The sequence below is a fragment of the Bombina bombina genome, chromosome 3 (genome assembly GCF_027579735.1).
Source record: "Bombina bombina isolate aBomBom1 chromosome 3, aBomBom1.pri, whole genome shotgun sequence".
In the NCBI taxonomy this organism is placed as follows: domain Eukaryota; kingdom Metazoa; phylum Chordata; class Amphibia; order Anura; family Bombinatoridae; genus Bombina; species Bombina bombina.
Window position 1 is genome coordinate 669,849,936 of NC_069501.1, and position 24,594 is coordinate 669,874,529.

Sequence of the window (24,594 nt, forward strand, 5' to 3'; positions counted from 1 at the left end):
TTTGTGAATGTTGAGATGTTATATTGGTTTCACTGGTAAAAATAAATAATTGAAATGGGTATATATTTGTTTTTTGTTAAGTTGCCTAATAATTATGCACAGTAATAGTCACCTGCACACACAGATATCCCCCTAAAATAGCTATAACTAAAAACAAACTAAAAACTACTTCCAAAACTATTCAGCTTTGATATTAATGAGTTTTTTGGGTTCATTGAGAACATGGTTGTTGTTCAATCATAAAATTAATCCTCAAAAATACAACTTGCCTAATAATTCTGCACTCCCTGTATAGAAATATATATTTAAAAATACTTACAACATATTTCCCTATGTAAAAAACATTAGAATGTGAAAATGTACAGTAAATACACCATTTTTACTGTTCTTACACTCTAGGGGGTATAATAAGAGTCTGCTTATGGAGTAGAAGGGCCAAGGTGAAAATGTACAGTAAATACACCATTTTTACTGTTCTTACACTCTAGGGGGTATAATAAGAGTCTGCTTATGAGAGTGGAGGGCCCTCTAGTGGGCCTGTAACAACATTAAGGGATTACCAACTTGAAGTCTGGAGGATGGTAGAGTGTGTTTGTTACAATGTTGCAGGAGAGGAGGAGGTGTTTCTGCTTACCTTTATAGGGTCCTGCAGCAGGGTGTCCGGCCTCTTTTCGGTTCCAGACTTCAAGGAGAAAGTTTTCTGCTGTGTCCCTGAAGGAATATTTGGAAATGGATAGATCCAGGAGGAAATCTCTGCCACCTAAGAGATACAGGGAGGTCGTGGAGATGGCATCCAGAAAGAAAGGACCTTAAAGACAGATGGAAGAGCATGGGTCTGATGATGCGGTACCCCCCACCCCCCAGAAAGATAGGCCCCAGAGGAGTTTTAATAAAGGAAAGGGGCCTGCCAAGGGTGGGAGAGGGGGCTCAGGGCCCAAGTCTAGAGCAGTTGCTGCAGCCCCTAATGGGGAGGGTCAATCCCGGCCTGGTGTGGGCCATGGTGAGGATCTGCCCGGGCCTAGTGGGGTTCGGGTGGGCCCTCTGGTGATTGGGACCCCTAGTAGTGGCCTGGGGGCGCTGGTGGGGGGCGATGTTGCTGGGCAATTGCCTGCGCTCACACCGGCAGCCATGGCGGCGGTCTTGGCCTTAGCCCAATCCTTGTCTTAGGCTATGTCCCCCCCTGGGCATGGACAGGGTCAGGTCATGGCCCAGGCTGCCGGTGGTGTGGCAGGTGCAGAGGCCAGGTGTTCGGAGCCTAATGTACAGGGTGTTGCAGAGAGCGCAGCGGGACCCGCCCTCTCAGATGGCGGATCGCGCGAGATGTACTCCTCCAGTTCATCTGAGGAGGAGGATCTCGGCCGCCATCTTGAAGGGAAGGGCAGTGGAGGAGGAGACACCACGCGTGACCAGAGCAGCCCAGGTAACTTGTGGAGGCTTCCGGTCGCGGGTGGTGGGCCAACGGGTGGCTTAGGAGGGCAGCGGGCGCACTTACCGGGGGCGGCCAGTTCTGCTGGTGAGGCGGAGGTGCTGAGAGGCAGTGGAGGAGAAGGGCCCAGTACAAGCGCGCATGCGCGCATGGCGATCGGAGGGCCTTGCACTTCTGCGCATGCGCGCATGGGTATTGGCGCTTGCGGCCTAAGGTGTGAAGCTAGCGTGGCTGGAGTAGAAGGGCCAAGGTTGAGTGTGCAGGCTGGTTTGAGCATGATGGGTCCTCAGTCAGGGGCGCAGGCAGGCATGCATGGTGGCGCTAGTGGCCACATTGGTATAGCTGGGTCTGCATGGAGTGCACAAGGGGCCAGTACACAGGGGGGAGTTTTGGATGCGGTTAGTGATACGCTTGGGGGGAATGCCACTAGGGGCAGAGGGTGGTCGCATGCGGGGATAACGCATGTTATGGATGAAGGGGCGCAGTTTGATAGGAGTGTTGATGCGATACATTAGGGGCACAGACGTTTGGTGTATGCGAACCGCGAGCAGTGTGATATGAGGCAGGGTTTGCCTATGTGTGTTTTGAATGATGCCCAAGTGCATGGTGGTTTGGTGCAAGAGGAGATCATAAAAAAGGCAGTAGAGGCTGCGCTGCGTGAGGTGGCTAGGCAGCAGGCCCCCCAAGGGTTGAGTGCCCACGCCCAGGAGGGGCCTGGTCAGGAGGCCATAATAAGGCGGGCTGTTTCGACAGCTCTGGGGATGAATACTGGGGGGGAGCAGAGGGTGGAAGGGAGGAATAGTTGCTTTGACACACCACCTGTCGGCCAGAGTACTCCCCAAGTTGTTTTGTCTCCACAGGTGCAAAATAGGACTACTGCAACAATGGCGTCGGAGGCTTCCAGTGCACTGGTTGTGGCAGGCAGAACAGGGAACAGTCGTTCATCCAGGAACATCGGTGCAGGCACCCATCAACGCAGACCGCCCTGGGAATCGTGAGTACTATGCACATCAAACATTACATGCTGACACAGGGTCTTCAACTAGTGGGTCAGGTTCAGAGAGTGGGGAGGACCTGGGGCTGGTTGGGAAAGGGCAGCGTAGGATGTTTAGATGGATCAAGAAAATGGCGGCAGGGCATGCGAAGCATAGGGAAAAAGGGCCTGGGCCTGTGGAGGAGGATCGCGGGGCGAGTGGGCCTGGGGGCAGCATGCCCGGGGCTGCTGTGCCGCGTAAGGTGGCGGCGCAAGGGGACACATACCCGTGCCTAGTCCACTCATTGTACGGGCACCTCAAGATGAAAGTAGTAAAGAAAATACAGGAGGGTCGATATGTGAACATTTTCGACCTCTCACTGGATGCGTTTCGTGCAAAAGAGAGAGCCCTGGATGGGTCAGGGCCTAAAAGGGTGCGCAGGCCAGAAACATACGAAGAATGGCTTAAATGTTTCAAATACAAAGAATGGCTTAAATGAGCTACCGGACGAAAAGACGCAGGGTCCCTGCATGTGTATAACATTTCTGGGGATAGAAATTGACACAGTGCATGCAGTCTGCAGATTGCCTGAGGACAAGGTGCAGCGGATGTTGCAGATGGTCAGGGCATTCATGGGGAGTGAGAGGGTCCCCATTAGGGAGGTCCAGTCATTGCTGGGCCTCCTGAACTTTGCGGGGCGTGTGATTCCCATGGGTAGGGTTTTCAATCGCCGCCTGGAGGGTCAATTGAAAGGTCCTCCTGGGCGAGCGAAAGGGGCACGTGTCACAGCTGAGGTAAAGGAGGATTTGGGGGTTTGGGAAAGTTTCCTGGTAAACTTCAACGGGGTTTGCCTTTGGAGGCACCCACCAGTTTCCAATCAAATCCTGCACCTCTTCACGGATGAGGCAGGGAGCTCCAGTTATGGAGCATGCCTGGACGGGGAATGGAGTGTGGCTCCGTGGCCCAGCGAGTGGATAGAGGCTGGGTGTTTCAGGAACCTGACTCTATTGGAGCTGTTTCCGATAATTGTAGCTGTGGAAATATGGGGAGATAAGTTATCAAACAGGTCGTGGAATTCTGGACAGACAACCTATTAATGGCATACACCACACTCAGGTTGTCTGTCCAGAATTCCACCGACCTGTTTGATAACTTATCTCCCCATATTTCCACAGCTACAATTATCGGAAACAGCTCCAATAGAGTCAGGTTCCTGAAACACCCAGCCTCTATCCACTCGCTGCGGCTTCACCAAATGTTGTATGCTATTTGAGGTACCTGGTGTTGCGCTGCTTGCAGCTCAACATCTGTTTCCCCGCCAAACACATCCCGGGAGAGCAGAACGTGATTGCTGATGCTCTTTCTCGATTCAATTGGGGGCAGTTTAGGAAAGCAGCACCCAGGGCGGCGAAGGAGGGTCTAACGTGCCCATCTTATCTTTGGCAGCTGATGAAGGCTGGGAAGGCATCCTCGGTTTAGTTAAGGCGTCCCTGGCTCCGAAGACTTGGGCTACCTACCTGGGCCTTTGGAACAGATGGGAGGCTTTCTGTCATCAGAAGGGTGTACAGGTACAAGGGGCCACTAGGGTGCATGTGTTGGAATGGCTGGCATGGCTGAGAAGGGAAGGAGTTAGCAAGGCAGGAGCTGCAGGTAGGCTGTCAGCAGTTGCCTTCTTTAACAAGGCACTCGGTTTTGGGGATCACTCTAGGACTTTTCTGGTTCGAAAAGTACTGAAGGGTTGGGGGAGAATGGTTCCCAGGGCTAAGGACCCCAGGGAACCTATTACAGCCAGTAGAATGAGGCAGTTGGAGCTTGGTTTACAAGAGGTGTGTAATTCTGATTACGAGAGGTTGCTCTTTCGAACAGCTTTTGCAATAGCATTTGCCGGGGCCCTTCGGGTGAGCGAGTTAGTTTCATCATCCAAAAGGAAAGGTACAGGGGGGGTCCTGGCGGAGCATGTGCAGTTAGCACAAGGAGGGGTGCTATTATTTGTCCCTAGGTCCAAAACGGATCAGGAGGGTAGTGGCACATGGCTACCTCTGGCCAGACAGGAAGAAGCGTTATGCTGTCCAGTGCGCTGCATAGAGGAGTTTTCAAAACTCTGTCCAGGGCAGTGTGACCAGTTCCTCGTACATGAGGATGGGTCAGTATTGTCGGTATTTCAGTTTCGCAGGGTGCTCGCGAAAACAGCTGAGATGACGGGCTTGGATCCCAAAAGAATCGCTGCCCATTCGTTTAGGATTGGCGCAGCGACTAGTGCGGCAGAGAAGGGTTACTCCTCGTGGAGATAAAGCGCCTGGGGAGGTGGAGGTCAGCGCAGTTTAAAGTGTATATTAGGCCCACACCAGGACCACATTCCTAAGTCGGATGTGGGTCATTGCCATTAAAGGTTAGATGCGGGGACCCGAAGGGGTACCCTAAGGGGTGGTGGGTTGGTGTGGGGTGGGGTCGGCTGACAAGGGATTGAACGGTGGGGTTTGTGTTATGGGTCAGGGCTTTGGCCGGCTAATAGGGTGTCGTCTGTTTCACCAGGTACATTAGGAAGTTCACCCACGGTTCGAGTATAGATAATAGGCCACTCCTTTATCCATTGGGCATCCATCAGGGCACTGCGGACGCCGGAAGAGCAACAACTTGGATTCCAAACGTCCAGGGCTAACTTCCGGTGGTTAGGACGCAGGGACCTTGTGTGGGACGATTTGCCAGCATTGTTGCAGGAGGCACACAAAAGGTGGGGGCAGCCTAACGTGATAGCGCTGCACCTGGGAGGTAATGACTTAGGATCATTGCCGGCTTTGGACCTTATTAAAAGGATGACAGCCGATATTAAGTGGGTTCACACGTGGTTGAAGGAGGTCAAAATAGGGTGGTCCAATGTGGTTGCTCGGCTGCATTGGAGGCACATTGTGACCCAGAAAGCGGCTTATAACGTGCGAAAGAAGGTCAATAGAGATTTGGGGAGAGCGGTCACAGCCCTGGGGGGCTTTGTGATTCATCACAATGGAATAACGACCGACAAAAAGGACCTATTTCGACCTGATGGGGTACACCTGACAGATGTTGGGTTGGACATGTTCCTAAAAGACATTAGGAGCGCTTTGTTAAGGGTAATCTAGTTTTGCAAAAAAAAAAGTTTGATTGTTAATTGTTATTAAGGTTATTTGTACAGTTTTTGACATGTTAAGTTATTTATAGGTGCCTGTCAGTTTTGTGTGTGGCGGCAAGAGAACGCCTGGCTCTTGTGGCGGGTGGTCAGGGCCCTGGGGAGCGGGCACCGAGAGGGAAGAGTGACGGTCTAAAATTGGGGAGGGGTTACGCCCGCCAGGCACCGGTCTGGGGATCCTCTCCCTTGTGAATAAGACTGAATACCTCTAAACCATCACAGCTCTCTCTCAGTGCCATTGGGCGTGAACAGCCGGGTGTCACGCTGCAAACACCGAAAGGGGCCTTGACCATCTGCTTAAAGTGGCTAGGTTAGGGAAAGATGCCGCCAACTTTGTGTTACGAACTTGTTGCCAAGTTTGGTATTAAGAGTTAAAGTGCCTAAGATAATTGGATAACACCTTAGGCACTAGTTATCCGTTTATTTTAATAAACGTGACCATGACCGGTCTTTCTCTCCCAACATGGTGTGTTGTCTTATTTAGGTAATGGGATATATAGGAGCGCCACTGGCTGAGATATACCACAGGAGTCTAAATTTAAAAATCAAATTGTTATACAAAAATATTTAATAGAATCAACATAAACACAGAAAATAGAATTACAAAAATTACAAAAATTGGTAAAAGAGAAAATAATAATTAAAATCAATTAGATCAGGTTATTTCAACCGCAAATGGTGAACTCACTGAAATACAATTCCTAGGCGTATTCACCCTTTTGAATACTAATGTATGAATACAATCCAATATTATTAATTATGCCTATCTTAAATTGGTACAGCTCTTGAGTTTAACATACGATCGTGAACAATATGTGACAAACCAAAATTTCACAGAAATCCAATAAATATTTTCTTCTTAGTGCAAGACCCCTGGTTATGGGTCTAAAGTGTTAATTTACTATCAAATACAAATAAAAAATAATAAAATATAATTATAAAGATCGAAATCCAATAAAGGATTTGTTTCTTAGTGCAAGGCCCGTGTTATGAGTCTGAAGTGTTAATTTTCTATCAAATGCAGATAAAAAATTATAAAATATAATTATAAAGACAGAAATCAAAATTCCTTACAAGATATAGTGATAATTCTGTGCATAAAGTGCAATAATACAATAAGTGAAAAACGGGTGGGTTTACCACTTTCAAACCTAAAACTAGACTAAACTGGTACCAGCTACAATTAATAAACTAATTCAAAAAACCAAAAAGGAATGAGATGAAATTGTATTTCAATCAACTTGTGGACACAGCGGTCCGTTCAAATAATTAAACTTCCCAATGTATTAACTTCATATAGGATATAAACCAAGTAATAAAATCATGTTATATGACAATTGGTAAAACACTGATATAATCAATGTAGACAAATGAATATTAAAAAGTCTGATATGAATCGAGTCCTAATGAAATGCAAATAAATTGGCATAAGAAAGTCACTTCCTTGGAATGTCTATTAGAGATTAGATTCCTTGAGTGCGATGAGGTCCAATGTCCTACTCCTTAGAAAAAGAATACAGACACCTAAAAAACAAAAAAGTGCACTAAACAAAAGCGCTTTAGGGGTATGGACTATTGAAAATAGTCTTACCATTCAAAGCCCGGTCCTGGATATAATTAGCCTCTCAATCTTTGTTACTAAGTTGTCGTCTACGCGTTTCGGCCCTCTAGATGGGGCCTTTTTCAAGACATGTGGAGGCTAAATTAGTACTGACCTTTTATTTTATTTTTATTTTATTTTTTTTTAATTTGTAGTTTTTATTGATTTTTGTCAAATTAACAGAGTGACAGATACAACAACTGTACGAGACAATCGTACGACAAATACAAATATATCATAGCATTTACATAATCATTGCAGACATAAAGTAAATTTCTATGAAAGGAGAGTCAGTGTCCTGACTGGACAAAGGATATTGTCTAGGAGGGGAAGGGGGGGGGATGGAAGGGGAAAAGGGTAGGAAGATCTGCTAAGATAACTTTAAAAGGGGGGCTAATTCAGGCTTGCAAGTATGAGGTCAGATCTACTGCTTATGTGGCTAGGGGTGTACTACCATTTAGGTGTCAAAGGTGGGAAGCCAGAGGGTATCAAATCTATTTTTCCAATTGGACCAGGTCAGTTCAAAGAAATCAGTCCTACCTGAGGCGTAATAGATACTCTTCTCCATAGAGTACATGTATGCCATAGTGGATATAATATCCGACCAGGCTGGGGGGAGGGATCTTTTCCAAGATCTCGCAATATTAAGTTTAACAGCTGATAGAAGGTAAATACTAAGCGCACCATAATGTTTAGGTAATTTACATACACCTAAGTGGAACAGAGCCGTCTCGGGGGTTCTGGGTAGGTTGATACCCAAACTGGTTAATGTAGAGAAACATTTGTTCCAGAGAGGTTTGAGTCTGGGACAGCTCCACCAAATGTGAATCATATCTCCTATGTGCGAGCAGTCTCTCCAACAGATAGGGGAGGCCTCTGGGAAGATTTTCTATGGGGGAATGTGATTAGGATGTCAGGTGTCTGTGAAAACACTCAGACAAAACTAAAAAATCTGTGGCGCTGAAAAGACAGCTGAACTATTCACTATATGGCTGTTCTTATTGAGTCCCAAATTAATATAAGGGGTATGGCAGATATATACAAATTTTATTGGTTACAATTAATAGATGTGTAGACTCAAATATCTACAGACACTATAAAAAATGGAAGTTTAAAAAGTAAAGGTAAACTTGATTACAGGGGTAAAAGAGTACAAAATTCATATAAAAGATAACTAAAATACAATCAATACAAAAATTTCGCTCCTAATTAAAATACAATACAGTAGTAAGCAGATGAGCAAAATAAATCAAAGAATAAAAAACAGTGTAGTATACAATTTAAAAAAAAAAAAAATGCAAAACACAGATACAGATGAAACGTTTGATCCTTCATATGTTTAAAAGTCAATTAGTGTATTCCTCCAGCATTGCTCATCAATCCTAATGCAGGAGGATATATGAGACAAGAGAAATTGCTTGTCAAAAGCAGACCGATAATTCAAGTAAGGTAAGACACTTTAGTACTTACACCGGAAGGTGTCTGACAGCTCTCCTGGCACCGGTCTCAGTTGCTGTGTTCTATCTGTTTCCTCCTTTCACAGCCCGGTTACGATTTGGGTAGAGTGTTGGATCAGTGTCACAGTTCCCAGGGGTTTGTAGGCAGACAGTTCTGCTTGTATCAAAAGTTTCAGCGCAAAAGTCTCTCCTAAGCGTGTATTGGCGCTTAGCTGTAATAGTGCCGGTTGGCGTTCCAAGCACAGTCTGTACAGAGACAGCGTGTGTGGTCAGTGGATACGGATCCTCAGAAGGATCAAAAGAAAGAGCAACGCGTTTCGGCTAGCATGCCTTTGTCAAGCTCATACTTGCATGATTACAGAGGTGCCTTTTAAAGCTATGGTTGATTGGATGATAGGATGATTAATTAATTGCTACTAATTTATTAATTTCTTATTGAGTAGCTATTTCTTTGACGAAAAGGATTATATAAAGAAAAAAGGGGGGGGGGGGCGATCGTTACAATTCATATTGGTCTCATTTATATTATATTGAATTGGTTATTTGTTGTTAAGAGGCACCTGTTTGTAATATGCTGGGAATATTTTCGCAAGCCTAGCTGGGACGTAATACCAGTGTGTGAGCACCTTAATGTAGGTTTCAAGGATGGTAATGCAATGAAGGGTTTTCTTAGTAAAAAGGAGTGTGCGTTGCCACTCCAGTGAGGGTTTCGTAAAGTCTAACCTCCGTTCCCATTTCAGAATATGTTGGGCTTTGTCAGCTGGGGCAGCGCCTTCCATAAGGATATAGTGTAAGGACAGTGGTTTGCCCAGTCTGAGCCCTTGTTGCCATCTAGCTTCCCTGATGGTAAGCTGTCGAGGTAGAGGTGGTTTGAAACCCCACCTAGATAAGAAACTAATTACTCTGGAATATTCAAATTTCATATACAAGGGTGTAGATGGGGTTATATTGAGTTAAGTGTAGGGGGGGAAGGTTGTATGTGGCGGGGTTGACCAAAGGTCTCCCTCCTTCGCAATACCCAGCCGAGCCCAAGCGTTCGGATGGGAGTCCGGTAAACCGGACAGAAGACCAGTTACAGAGGTAATTGGGGAAGGGTGGGGGGCTACCTTGGGGTTATGCCTCAGGCGGTCCCAGGCAAATAGGCATTCCTGTATAATCGGATTAGAGGCGCCCAAATTCCTTCTGCAATGGGATGGCGTCCATATTAGGTCCCTTAAAGTAAGGTTATGTGGGAGGGAGGCTTGTTCAATAGACCTCCATTTGCTGTCCGAGTCCTTGACTCCCCACTGAGAGATATGGGTGAGCATAGCGGCATCCGCATATCTAACAATAGAGGGAGAAGCAACCCCGCCGTGCATTTTAGGGTATTGCAGGGCATTATGTGCAACCCTAGGGGGTTTACCTTGCCAAATGTATTTGGTACAGGCGCTCTGGAATTGTACTAAAAGGGTTCTGGGAACTCTTATTGGAAGACAACGGAGTGCATACGTGAGTTTAGGGAGATAGCTCATCTTTAGAGCTGCTATGCGTCCTAACCAGGATACACATTTGAAGTTCCAGCGTGCGGGCAGGGACCTAAGTTCGGCCAAGAGTGGTTTGAGGTTATCCTCAAGAATTTGAGGGAGGGAATTGGATAGTTTAACACCGAGATGGGATACGTATTTAAGGCTGGGGATAAACTTATATTTTTTGCATAAGTTTTTGGAGACCTCCTCTGGAAACCCAGAGGTATATAGTTCAGATTTCGAGTGATTCAATTTATAGTACGACAAGGAACTAAATGTCTCTAGGAGGGACAAGAGTCTCGGGATCTCTCGAGAGGGGCTGGAGAAGAACAGGGTAGTATCATCTGCAAATAGGGCTACTTTGTGAACCGTACCGTGTAGGGTGATTCCTGAAATCTCATTATCCATCCTGATGGCCGCAGCCAGAGGCTCCATGGCCAGTGTGAACAGAATCGGGGAAAGGGGGCAACCCTGGCGGGTGCCATTATATATAGGAAAGGGAGTGGGGTCAAACCCCAGTCCTCTCACCAGGGCCACCGGGGAGGAATACAAAGCTTTAATTGTCAAAATAATTTGTGTAGGGAACTGGAAGTTTTCTAAGACCCGCCAGAGGTATTCCCATCTGACGCGGTCAAACGCCTTCTCAGCATCCAGAGAAAGCACAGCTAGTGGTCTATTCAGTCTCTTGGCCTCTAGGAGTATGTTAAGAAGTCTCCTGGTGTTATCTGGGCCTTCTCTCCCTGGTATGAACCCAACCTGGTCTGGGTCAATAAGTGTTGGGAGCAATTTTGCTAGCCGATTAGCCAGGATTTTAGCGTAGATCTTAACGTCGGTATTGATGAGTGAAATGGGTCGATAATTAGCACAAAGGGTGGGATCTTTATTGGGTTTGGGAATGATAATGATGGAGGCCTCAAGGAATTCCTTGTCAAATTTCCCTGTGGACATAGCCTTATTAAAAAATCTGGTAAGCATAGGGGCGAGTTCTGCAAGTTATGTCTTGTAGAAAATGGCCGTGAAGCCACCAGGTCCAGGGGCTTTAAGAGGTTTTAGCTTTTTAATAACCAATTTAACCTCCTGGCTAGTAATCAGGGAGTCAATGCACTCTTTATGAGAGTCATCAAGGGTGGGAAGTTCAAGGGAGTGAAGGAAGGAATCTATATTTTCCGAGGGGGCCTTCCCGTGCGTCACGGAAGTGCCTATATTGTAAAGTTCAGAATAGAACTTGTGAAACTGTTGCCCAATCTGGGAAGGAAGTCGAACTGAACAGCCACCCTGTTTGATTTCATGTATACGAGCGGCACCTGCACGCTGCCTGATTTTATTGGCAAGTAAAGAATCTGCTTTATTGCCCTTGGAGTATAGAAGGTGTTTCAGACGGAGGAGATTGGATTGTGTTTTACGGAGTTCTAATTGGCATATGTGCCGTCTGAGGCCTTCCACCTCAGAATTGTGGGCTACCGAGTCCGAGATCCGCCGTTGGGTTTCAAGCACCCGCAGTCTGCTATGTGCTTGGGAGAGGGAAAAGCCCGGTTGTCTCTTAAGATGGGCTTGCTTACGGATGAAAAGGCCTTGTAGAGTAGCCTTAAATGCCCCCCAAATAGTATTCTCACTGACTTCTGGGGTATCATTGGTCTGGAGGGTGAAGCAAATCTCTTTCCTGATCTCTTCCCTAAACGGGACATCCGAAAGGAGATGGTGTGGCAGTCTCCATGGGGCTCTGGTTTTAGTAGTGTGACTAGAGTCAATATCTAGAGTGATAAGGTCATGATCTGACCACAGGGTAAGGTGAATATTCACGGAGCGGACCAGATCCAGGTCAGTGGGGTGGCAAAAAAAGTAGTCAAGCCTAGAGTGTGTAGAGTGAGGGTGGGAGAAGTGGGTGAAATCTTTGTCTAGAGGATGAATGGACCTCCAGATGTCAAAGTACGTGAATTGACAAATAAGTTCCCGGAACCTGCGACTGGTAGGGTCGCGGGTGGAGGGGGGTCTCTTAGAGGGGCCTGTTTTCCTATCTATCTTCTCGTCCCATACCATGTTCAGGTCACCAGCGAGGATAACTCTGCCTTGTTTGACCTTCTCCACATGCAGAAGGACTTTCCTGAGATATCTGGGTTGAAGTGAGTTTGGGAGGTAGACTGAAACAAGGGTATATGTGACATGATCTAAATTACATATAAGGATGAGATATCTAGCCTGAGGGTCTCTAAATGTAAAGAGGGGCTCGTAAGCCACCCTTTTGTGTATTAGGACGGCTACCCCTCTGGCTTTCTTTGTGAAGGAAGCCGCCTCAAATACCGGAAAGTCCTTGGGATGTGGGGGGGGGGGGGGAGTCCGCTAGGAGGTGCGTCTCCTGGAGGAAGGCCACGTCCACTCCGTGGTGACGGAGGGATAGTGACAGAAGGCATCTCTTGCCCACAGTGTTGAGGCCTCTGACAGTATGAGTGAGGAATCTGAGGGAGGTCATTTAGAATTCCTGGGGGGGAGGGGGGAATGGAAATGGGGGTAGAGTCAAAGGTTAGTTGGAGGGGGGGATGGAGGAAGGAGGGTAGCAAGTGGAATTAGTCCACCTATGAGGGGCCCTAGAATGGGCACCAGAAATTGGGGGGGGGAGTTAGCCTTGTTTAAGGAACAAAGGGACTAGTGCAAATAGCCCCGCTCAACTATAAGAAAATCACATAATAGCTAGTTAACCATATATATCAACTTAAACTCTAACTTAATTTAGTTACAATAAATATGGAAAATGGAAACAAATCACAGTATATGAACCTAACAGTGGTATTGAAATGCATGCCGACAATCTCAAGTGGGTGAGGCCTGAGGTCTCAGGGTGTGGTCAGGGGGGTTCGGTTTTGACCGCTTTGGTCTTTGTTCTTTGACAGACCATTCGGGGGTTGTGACCCTCAACCTGGAGCGAGACTCATGCTTGTCGCTGGGGGCAGGTTGGAGGCCCCAATTAGCCAGTAGAGTGCCTCCCATAGAAGGTGAAGAGACTGTGTGGGTTTGATTGTCCTTAGTCACAATCAGCTTAGTGGGGAATCCCCACCTATATTTGATCCCTGCTTTCCTCAGCTGAGTGGTAATTGGAGCATAGAGCTTTCGTTGTTGCAAGGTATGTGAGGAGAGGTCAGGTAGGAGTTGGATATCTTTAAGATTATCGGGCAAAGTAGGTCTGTTGTATGCTGCCTGCATTAACCGGTCTGTGAAGGTGAAGTGGTGGAAGCAGACGACCACATCTCTCGGTCTATCTGATGATACTGAACGTGGCCGGAGAGCCCTGTGGGCCCTCTCCATATCATGCATGTTGCCTTCCAGAGGTCCCAAGTATGCGGTGAACAAAGCTGTGAGAAATTCCTGTAAACCTGCCTTGCTTACTGTCTCAGGTATGCCTCTAAATCTTATATTGTTCCTCCTAGCTCTGTCCTCCACATCTGCCAGCTTCAGCTCCAGCTGGGAGATTTGTTCGGCTAGATTTTCAGCCAGGAGGTTTGAGTTATCGGTAGCCAGATCGTCCTGTTGTCGTTCGAGGGAATCAACCCTATCTCCTATTTCTTGGATTTCTCTTTTAAGTTCAGCCGAGCTTCTCTGAATCTCCACAGTGATAGATTTGGTCTGAGCTGCGAGGAGTTTCTGGAGAGTACTTTCAGTGATGTAATGGTTAAGATGTGCAACAGACTGAGAACTTGATTGCGACCCCTCATCTTGCGATTCTGCATCGCTAATGTCCTTGCTTACAGAGGTAGGTTTCTTGCACGGTTAAGAGAAATGGTCTAGAACAGTCTGCTTTGAGGACGCTTGGGTCTTGGAGTTTTTTCTAGCTGAGTGTGACATGGTTGAAGGTTAAAGGAGATCAAGGGATTTGTCAGTGTGGTGGGAACAAGGCCCACCCTGACCACATACCCACAGAGGAGTTGTTAAAGCCCTGGACTAAACTCAGAAAAAAAAGAAGGGTTAAATATCAATACCTGGATAATACATTAGCAATATATGGTATACTGAAAGAGCGGGGCCCGCACTGTTCTTGTAAGGAGTGACACCTAGCACATAGCACTACATCACAGTAAAGTTGACGGCTTCAAAGAGCCCCCACGCACCTCAGGGAGGGGGATACGACCAGGAGGAAGGGAAAAGGGGAAGTGGAAGTGACCAACCCAGACAAGCTGGGCCGGAGCGGAGGAGGCGCGAGGGGGACCAATGCAGCCCGCCCCGTGCAGCGGGACCCACAGAACTGTCACAAAAACACAGAGTAATGAGGACATACAGAGATATACTACAATGTTTAGATCAACTCTATGTAGCAAAGGCCCTAGTAGGTAACAAGAATATAATGATGGAAAGCACTACGCCCTAAGTGCTGGGGACTAAACAACCTAAGGCCTGAACTAATGGGTTAACACTTAGTCTAGTATATTGGAGAAGGACCTAAAAATCAGGTTAGCAGGGTGAGGGTGGGGAGGTGAGGGAGAATTACATATGTGGCATATTACTGTAATCACCCATACAGCTATCACAGCCGAAATGTTAGTCTAAAGGGGGTAATGGGGGGGGGGGAGGGCGAGTATGTGGGTTAGGGGACTGGGCTTTACATCTCAGATAGATATATAGAGCTTGGTAAGGGAGCAGGGGTATTACCCACCGGCGATAGCCTGTTGGGAGAGGGAGGAGAGGTCGCCTCCAAAGCCTGAGAGGGGCGGTTATATTACCAATACAGATATATCTCTATGCACATTCAAAACATCAATTTTATAGAGATTTAACCCTGGAACTATTGTTATAAGGGAGGATCATGTAACTGGAACAGACTGCTAGGTCCTAGACATGTATATACATTAGCTTTGAGTCAGCATATGAACCAGATTTAAATTAAATGACCTGCAATATAAGACATTGGATGTTACTGCAAAAAATATAATAGCACTCCACCTCAGGCTGCAAACCTGAGGACAATAAAGCTGACGCAGCAGCTAATACACCAAGAGCAAAGCTATTACACTTATTTGAATCTATAGAGTATGAGGGCTACCTCCTCAAATTAGGGCCTTAGTAGTGTTCTCTTGTGGGGAAGGAGATATAGGTGAGAGGCTGCAACTTGTTAAGTAAGAAATGGGTAAATGGGAGAAGTGGTTAATATCCAGCAGTGGTGTCTCCTATTATGCTGTGTGCCCACAAGTTCTAAGTCTTTACAAAAAAGTTGCAGCAGGAAGGGGAAATAAATCCAACTCAGTTAGTAGGGTAAATTGTCCCAGGCCCTGTGTGTAGCCGGGTGACAGCCTTAATTGACACTTGTGTGCAGCCTATCCACCGGGGTCTAAGGGAATAGTGTAGGGTTCCAAGTATACCAGTAGCTTCTTACCCGGTCTCTGAAGTAGGTCACACTGTGAGGAAAGGCACAACAGTTTTTGTCTGGATAGACTTAGCAGAAAGAAGCTGCGGCCCAAGATGGCGGGCGTTCGCGCCCTTTCTGAAGACTGCGCAACAAGAAGGCCCGGGCAACTTATCTTCAAGGCTGTAAGTTCCAATGAGCCAGCTAGACTCCCAGCGTAGCCCACCACCCAATGATGTGCAGGAGGTAAGTAGTCCGCCTCCGATCTCCTCCGTGTAAGGACCGCCAGCAGTGAAGACCTCAAGGAGCATCTAGGTAGGACACCCGGTCTGATGTCGCCTTGTCAGGTACAGCAGGTACCGCTAGTTGAACACTCAGGAGCGGATCCCCGACCCTCCTGAGCGGTGCTGTCAGGGGGAAGCTGTGAACATGTGCGGGCTGCCAATCGTTGTCTCAAACGCTCCGGTGCAGAGCCCCGGCCCTCCAGAGCAAAGGCACAGCTGCAGCCACAAGTAGTAGGGGTGTTTAGTGTCCGCTCATGAGCTCCGATGTCCTCTAGGGCAGTAGTAACTGGGCCCTGTAGCGAGATCCAAATATGTGTGGATAGATGTTGGTTGACCCGGAGTGGATCCCCAGCCCTCCGGGTTAGAGCCGATAATAGCCGCTCACAGTAGAATAGGTGAATGGGTTCGTATTGACGGATCAGGCGGACAAAGCTGATGAAGCAGGTCAAATTGCCAAAGGATAGTGTCCACCTATAGCAGCCAGTAGTTTAAGTGACCGTTAGCCATGAAAATTTACACTTTGTAGGGCTCTTTTTAACTTTTAGCCTCAGGAGCTCGATGGATACATGTCTAGACAGCGCTATGGCTAGCTCCGCCCCCTATTTTTTTATTTTTAGAAATGGGCGTTTGTTTGCTATAATTGCGCCAAAAAACGGGGTCGGATGTTGTCAGATAGTCTGTTGCCGCTTTACTGCACTTCCGCTAGACGAACCGGATGCCCAAGTACTTAGCGCTTCCGGTTCTTTACCACTTCCGGTTTGGCGGGCCATTTTGCGAAAGGACAAGAAGGAACAACAGACTATCGGCAAGACCGGATGTCAGTATGCTTGGTGCTTCCGGTTTAACTGAGACATTTTGAAAAAGGGCAAGGTGGTGCTACGGTTTATCAGAGGATAGATTTCCATCATTTTGTTTCTCTATATGGTTATTTTATTATCTAGTAATTGTTTTCGATTGTCACTGATTTTGGGCTAATATATCCAGGACTTACAATGTTTATAACATACATTTATTTACATTTCAATTTCCAAGATAATAGTAACTCTATAGTTTTACCATTTCTTGTTTCTCATATTTGATATACTTAAAAAACAGACAAAAATAAAAATGCAAATAGACACAATAAAAATAAAATTTAAAGATTGAAAATTTAAAATATGAATAAGATAATCATAAATAAAAATATTAATATTGCATTAATACAATATACACTTTGTATTGGGTATTCTATTCTAAACATATGTTCTCCTAAACTTGTTGGTCATCATTGTTTGTGACTAAATAAATGATCAAAAAACTTATTGTATTCCTAAAAAGTTATCTAATGATTTAGCATGATATTTTTTTTCTTTGTTATTGGATGATCAGATATAGATTTCTATAATTTATCTAAAAAGGGGATACTGAGACCAATGGTGGAATTCTTATTGAGTCGCCAAATATGGATTGCTTTAGGTTATCTAAAAATAGATATATTCAAAATAAATATTATGGCAGGTTGAACTTAGGAGTGTAAACTGAAGCTCGTGGGATATGTAAAAGATCAGAGACTCTGAGAATTGTTAGAAGAGGTGGACGATCTCAAAATTTGCATTGAGACTTTTTGGATGGATACAGTATAAATTGAAAATCCATTTTGATTCTGTTTTCAATAGATTCCATATCTCCTCCTCTCCAATCTTTGTCCAGTTTGCATATTCCCATGTATTTCAAGTTTTTATCACTTCCACCATGTACTTCTTTGAAGTGTTTGTAAAGTGGTAGATCAACCTTCTTCCATTTGATCTGCAACAAATGTTCACGGATTCGGTCTCTCAATTTTCTAGAGGTCTGGCCCACATACTGCAGGCCACACCCACACTCAACCAAATATACTACAGACTGATCGGTACATCATAAAGTTTGTTTCATGTGGAATACTTCATTCGATACTTTAGACTTGATCGTGCTGGTTTTTATTCCATATGTGCATGCTTTACATAAGTGGCATGGATAAAAACCACTTAATTTTTTGCCCATGATGTCTAGGGAATTTCTAGCTTTCTTCTCTTTGGGTATACTTGGAGCCAAAATCGATTTCAAATTATTGGCCTTCCTATAAACAAAATTGGGTTGTTCTGTTAAATGTTCGCCTAGAATATCGTCATCTTTAAGTATGTGCCAGTGTCTCTTGATTATGTCCTCAATTGTCTTTTTTCTTTCGCCATATTGAGTAATAAAAGGGATTTTTAGGCCTTCAAACTTTCTTTAGTTGGTTTCACCTTGTATGTAAGAAGAGAGTCTCTTTTTGTGTTATTAACTTCTATGATGGTCTTATCTACAAAGGATTCATTGTATCCTCTTTCCAAGAATCTGGTTTTCAATATTGATGATTGCTTAACCCACATTTCTTCACTTGAGCAATTTTCTCGAATTCTCAACAGTTGTCCTGTTGAGAATTCGAGTAACAAAGATTGAGAGGCTAATTATATCCAGGACCAGGCTTTGAATGGTAAGACTATTTTCAATAGTCCATACCCCTGAAGCGCTTTTGTTTAGTGCACTTTTTTCTTTTTTAGGTGTCTGTATTCTTTTTCTAAGGAGTAGGACATTGGACCTCATCGCACTTAAGGAATCTAATCTCTAATAGACATTCCAAGGAAGTGACTTTCTTATGCCAATTTATTTGCATTTCATTAGGACTCGATTCATATCGGACTTTTTATTATTCATTTGTCTACATTGATTATATCAGTGTTTTACCAATTGTCATATAACATGATTTTATTACTTGGTTTATATCCTATATGAAGTTAATACATTGGGAAGTTTAATTATTTGAACGGACCGCTGTGTCCACAAGTTGATTGAAATACAATTTCATCTCATTCCTTTTTGGTTTTTTGAATTAGTTTATTAATTGTAGCTGGTACCAGTTTAGTCTAGTTTTAGGTTTGAAAGTGGTAAACTCACCCGTTTTTCACTTATTGTATTATTGCACTTTATGCACAGAATTATCACTATATCTTGTAAGGAATTTTGATTTCTGTCTTTATAATAATATTTTATCATTTTTTATCTGCATTTGATAGAAAATTAACACTTCAGACTCATAACACGGGTCTTGCACTAAGAAACAAATCCTTTATTGGATTTCTATCTTTATAATTATATTTTATTATTTTTTATTTGTATTTGATAGTAAATTAACACTTTAGACCCATAACCAGTGGTCTTGCACTAAGAAGAAAATCCTTTATTGGATTTCTGTGAAATTTTGGTTTGTCACATATTGTTCACGATCGTATGTTAAACTCAAGAGCTATACCAATTTAAGATAGGCATAATTAATAATATTGGATTGTATTCATATATTAGTATTCAAAAGGGTGAATACCCCTAGGAATTGTATTTCAGTGAGTTCACCATTTCGGTTGAAATAACCTGATCTTATTGATTTTAATTATTATTTTGTCTTTTACCAATTTTTTTAATTTTTGTAATTCTATTTTCTGTGTTTATGTTGATTCTATTAAATATTTTTGTATAACAATTTGATTTTTAAATTTAGACTCCTGTGGTATATCTCAGCCAGTGGCGCTCCTATATATCCCATTACCGTTGTTCTGTTCTTTAGACCTATTAGGGGGTCTTCATTATAGTGAGCAGATATCAGTCCTAGGCGCTGGTTACTTTTCTATAATAGTGTTGTCTTATTTATTCAGGTTTATGCTACACTACGTAGGACGTAATAGGGGGTTTAGACCTTATGAGAGTGGAGGGCCCTTTTAAGGGATTACCAACTCGAAGTCTGGAGGATGGTAGAGTGTGTTTCTTACAGTGTTGCAGGAGAGGAGGAGGTGTTTCTGCTTACCTTTATAGGGTCCTGCAGCAGGGTGTCCGGCCTCTTTTCAGTTCCAGACTTCAAGGAGAAAGTGTCCCTGGAGTAGCTGTGGATTGGTAGGGTGAGTTAACCCGGCTGGGGTAGGTTTAATTGAACTAGCTTGTAAGACCGGGTTCTTAATATAGTCATCCACCTCTATCAATAGGGTTGTACAATTCGATTGATGGAGGTCACCTTACAAGGTTGGATGGATGCTTTGGCAGGTGGGTGGTCAGGGCCCTGGGGAGCGGGCACCGAGAGGGAAGAGTGATGGTCTAAAATTGGGGAGGGGTTACGCCCGCCAGGCGCCGGTCTGGGGGTCCTCTCCCTTGCGAATAAGACCGAATACCTCTAAACCATCACAGCTCTCTCTCAGTGCCATTGGGCATGAACAGCTGGGTGTCACGCTGCAAACACCGAAAGGGGCCTTGACCATCTGCTTAAAGGAGCTAGGTTAGGGAAAGATGCCGCCAACGTTGTGTTACAAACTTGTTGCCAAGTTTGGTATTAAGAGTTAAAGTGCCTAAGATAATTGGATAACACCTTAGGCACTAGTTATCCGTTTATTTTAATAAACGTGACTGGTCTTTCTCTCCCAACATGGTGTGTTGTCTTATTTATTCAGGTTTATGCTACACTACGTAGGACATAATAGGGGGTTTAGACCTTATGGATCTTAGTTTAGAGTTAGCTCAGTACCTTTCTTTTGTACAGCTAGCGCCAAGGGCAGCACCCAATCTTAATAAGCCACTGGCTCCAATACACTTATAGATATGTCTATTTATATATGTATACATATGTATTTATGACTGAGTTTATATGTGTATATAGGTCTGTAAAAACATATATACACATATAAATTTATATATACATATACATTAGACATGTGTATCTCTATGTTAAAGCCCTTTGCAGCCCTTTTTTTCTAACACCTGAGACCTCATATCTTTGAGCCCTTATACCTTTTTAATATTTTTTTTATTAGATAGTGCTATTATAAGTGTAACTGTACTTGTAAATGTATTTTTATGTGTTTTATGTATTTTTATGTGTCAAGTGTAACAGTTAATCAAAGCTTTGTAGTCACAATATACCGATGGGTGTTAAATTCAATTGTGCGCAAGTGAACGCCTTTTTCACTCGCATACAGCAGTTAGCGCGCCACACATAATCCAACTCTTAATTGTGACCAGTAAGATGCTAAGGAGTTTACTCAGATCCTATTAGCCCCTTCTAAGCGGCAACGCTGTGTCTGGAAAAAAAAATGTTGGATAAAACAACAATTGAAGTTTGTAAATTGATGAGAGTGTACATGATATCTAAAAATACATACATGATTGTGACTGTCTGTGTAATCTAATACTGCCATGAAGAATACGAATACACAATCCTTTGTTGTGACAGGTGCTTCAATACATACTGTTCATGTCATTGCTTACTCACGCTGTGTCTCCTGAGCATGAAGGGAAGATGCAGCAGAGATTACAGCTTCAGGAGCATGGGATAGAAGGCTTTAAATAGACCTAACTGCATCCAAACCAATCCAGGAACGTTAAGGGGCACTGAGAATTTGCAGGTATGGCATATAGATATCTATAAGACTGTTTAGCAAAAGTGTTTATAGTAGACATTCAAGAGCACAACAGGGCAGGGCTTAAATTAGCTACGAATTTCACTTCCACTCTACAAATTTTTAACCATGGAATCGGCACTCTTGTATTATATCAAACTGCATCCAGGATCAGGGCCTGTATTATGTGAAATGTTTTTTTTTGTAACTAGGATTTAGTGGTGTAGGTTACTGTGTAGTTTAAGTATTTTCATAGGAACTGGGTTGATTTTAGATACAGATGCAAGAGAAAGTTATTTTTGCTAATATGATGAAATCAGGAATTCATTGCGCAGGCAGTAAATTATAACTATATGTTTGTGGTTACAGGAGCACTTTCCTGAGCGCTGCTTTCTAATTTAATTTATTCTCATAAATTATTTTAATTATTGATGCAGCTGATGCTGTTTATTATTATAATTGTTAGTAATATTTATATAGTACCGTCATGCTAAATAAATGACTAGTGGGATACAGTACATTAAAATAAGACTTGATAAAGCAAATTTATAAAAGAAAATGAGGAACTTGTTACAATCTTATAAATACTTAACCTAGGCCAACTAAGCCTGGATCTAGGGCAGCAGGATGTGAGGGGGCAACTAACTTTGAACGGAAATTCTATGGCATGATGTCTTTGCACTCCTATGCCCTCCAAATGTTTAATCAAACAATTGTACTACTAACTATTGTGGAGGAGCATGATATATCTGTGAGTCCCTGGCCTCTGGTTGTAAGAAATATATGAGGCAAATAAGAGCTAAAATTGTTGGGGATGAGGAGAGGAGCACATTTCTCAGTGCCTATGGCAGCACAAAAAATAAACATGTGAGCTCTATAACTCCTGCTAGAAATATCAAAGATCACGTTTATTACAAATTCATTGCCTAGAAATAATTATCACCAACTGCAAAACAGCTCCCAAAAATCATAGCAGATATCAGATTAGCTTCAACAAACAAACTTAGGTTCTTAAATAATAACTAATGTCTGTGGGTAAATATATATAACACTACATGTCTTAAAGGGACACTGAACACAATTTTTTTCTTTTGTGAGTCAGATAGAGAATGCAATTTTAAGCAACTTTCTAATTTACTCCTATTATCAATTTTTCTTAGTTCTCTTGCTATCTTTATTTGAAAAAGAAGGCATCTAAGCTTTTTTCTTGGTTCAGCCTCTGGACAGCACTTTTTTATTGGTGGATGAATTTATCCACCAATCAGCAAGGACAAACCAGGTTGTTCACCAAAAATGGGCCGGCAAAACTTACATTCTTGCATTTCAAATAAAGATTCCATGAGAATAAAGAAAATTTGATAATAGGAGTAAATTAGGAAGTTGCTTAAAATGTCATGCTCTATCTGAATCACGAAATACATTTTTGGGTTCAGTGTCCCTTTAAGTTTGCTAAATAAAATACAAACATATCTCAATTATGCTTACAATTGATCTCTCATCATCCCTACAGTTTTCACTCACTGTAATTAGAATGTATTTGCTATTAAAAGGTGCTGGAACTAAATGAATGCTGATGAAAATAGCATACAAGACAAACTGTCAGAGAGGCCAATGCAGTGCTGGCCTCTCTAGCACTCAAGGGGTTAACACTGCGTTTTACCTATGCCCAATTTTGGATTAGATTACGAGTGGTGTGCTAACAGTTGGGAGCAAGCAATAAGTGGTTTATTAGAGGTGTTTGCAAGCGGCGTAAGTATAACAAGTTGAAAGTAAATGTGTTTGCTCAAGCGCAATTGAATTTAACTGTTACCCTTGAATAAAAAGTTGCACAAAATACATTAAAAATACATTAAAGAGTACAGTTACACTCATAATAACACCATCTAATAAAAATAGTTTTTTTTACAATTGTATGAAAAAATTATATCAAATATATGAAGTCTCGGGACCTGATATCTTTAAATGAAAGGACTGAAAGGGCTTTAAAATAGAGATACATACATATACATGTCTGAGTATGTATATGTATATATCTATATATATATATATATATATGTATAAATATATATATATATGTGTATATAGATAGATAGATAGATAGAAGCAAAAAGATAAAGCACACTGTACCAGTGATGTGCGGTGACTTCAGAGGCTGGTGAGGCAGTGTCTAGGAATCGGATACGCCTTCATTCTTTAGATATCCTTTGTTGAAGAAATAGCAATTGCACATGGGCGAGCCAATATCTATATGCAGCCACCATTCAGTATCTACTGAGCATATTTAGATATGATTTTCAACAAAGGATATCTGATTTTCTTCATTCTTTTGATATCCTTTGTTGAAAAGCATATCTAAATATGCTTATAAGCTATCGAGCATATTTAGATATGAATTTCAACAAAGGATATCTGATTTCCTTCATTCTTTTGATATCCTTTGTGGACAAGCATATCTAAATATGCTCAATAGCTACTGAGCATATTTAGATATGCTTTTCAACAAAGGATATCAAAAGAATGAAGGAAATCAGATATCCTTTGTTGAAATTCATATCTAAATATGCTCAGTAGCTACAGAGCATATTTAGATATGCTTTTCAAAGGATATGTGTGTGTGTAGTGTATATCTGCATGTGTATGTATATGTGTGTAATTGTATACATGTGTGTGTGTTTAGTGTATATCTGCTTGTGTATGTATATGTGTGTAATTGTATACATGTGTGTGTTTAGTGTATATCTGCATGTGTATGTATATGTGTGTATACATGTGTGTGTTTAGCGTATATCTGCATGTGTATGTATATGTGTGTATACATTTGTGTGTGTTTTTGCCTTTACAACAACACAAGTACATTAGTTATCATAATATCTAGTTGCAAGTTCAACACATACAAACCAAAATAATGTAACATGTCTATCTATTGTACGTTGTATTATTTCTATCTAGAAATAAATCTCACCTCCATCTTAGCAAAAAGAAGAAAAAGAAAAAAGAGAAAACTTTGTGGCCCTTTGAGACAGAAGTTTGGACACCCCACAATCTACAAGAACACAAGTGTGTGTGTTATAAATAATATCAACTAACTAACTTCATCAAGTGCCGCCAGCCGCCACCTACCTAAAAAAAGAATGTGATTCAATAGATTGGCAGCCTCAGTCACTCACTATAAGTCAGACTCAGAGTCACACAAAGCTCCCTCCCAATAGCCCCCACTCTTCATTTAACCAGGTATATTTTTCACAATTGAGCAGTGACAGCCATTTTACCCCATGGCTGCTAGTAACATAAAAATCAACATTTTGTCTCTCTGCAGTCTGCACTCTGCACCACAAATGAACAGCAGTTTGACCCCCTTGACTGCCACTTATTTACTTCTGCTCCATATTTGTAATGCAGTGATGCATATGAGATATTTTACATTAAT

At 43.0% G+C, this 24,594-nt stretch overlaps 1 protein-coding gene across 1 annotated transcript; it reads left to right on the forward strand.

Annotated features, from left to right (window-relative positions):
* The first annotated feature begins 1,170 nt into the window (after positions 1 to 1,170).
* On the forward strand, positions 1,171 to 1,941 carry LOC128652475 (WAG22 antigen-like). Its single transcript, XM_053705413.1, has one exon. It carries the CDS (start codon positions 1,171 to 1,173, stop codon positions 1,939 to 1,941), a length of 771 nt encoding a protein of 256 aa, XP_053561388.1.
* The last annotated feature ends 22,653 nt before the right edge of the window (positions 1,942 to 24,594 follow it).

Bases quoted from the DNA above. Each gene is read 5' to 3' on its own strand.
- LOC128652475 (XM_053705413.1), top strand. From the start codon at position 1,171: ATGTCCCCCCCTGGGCATGGACAGGGTCAGGTCATGGCCCAGGCTGCC.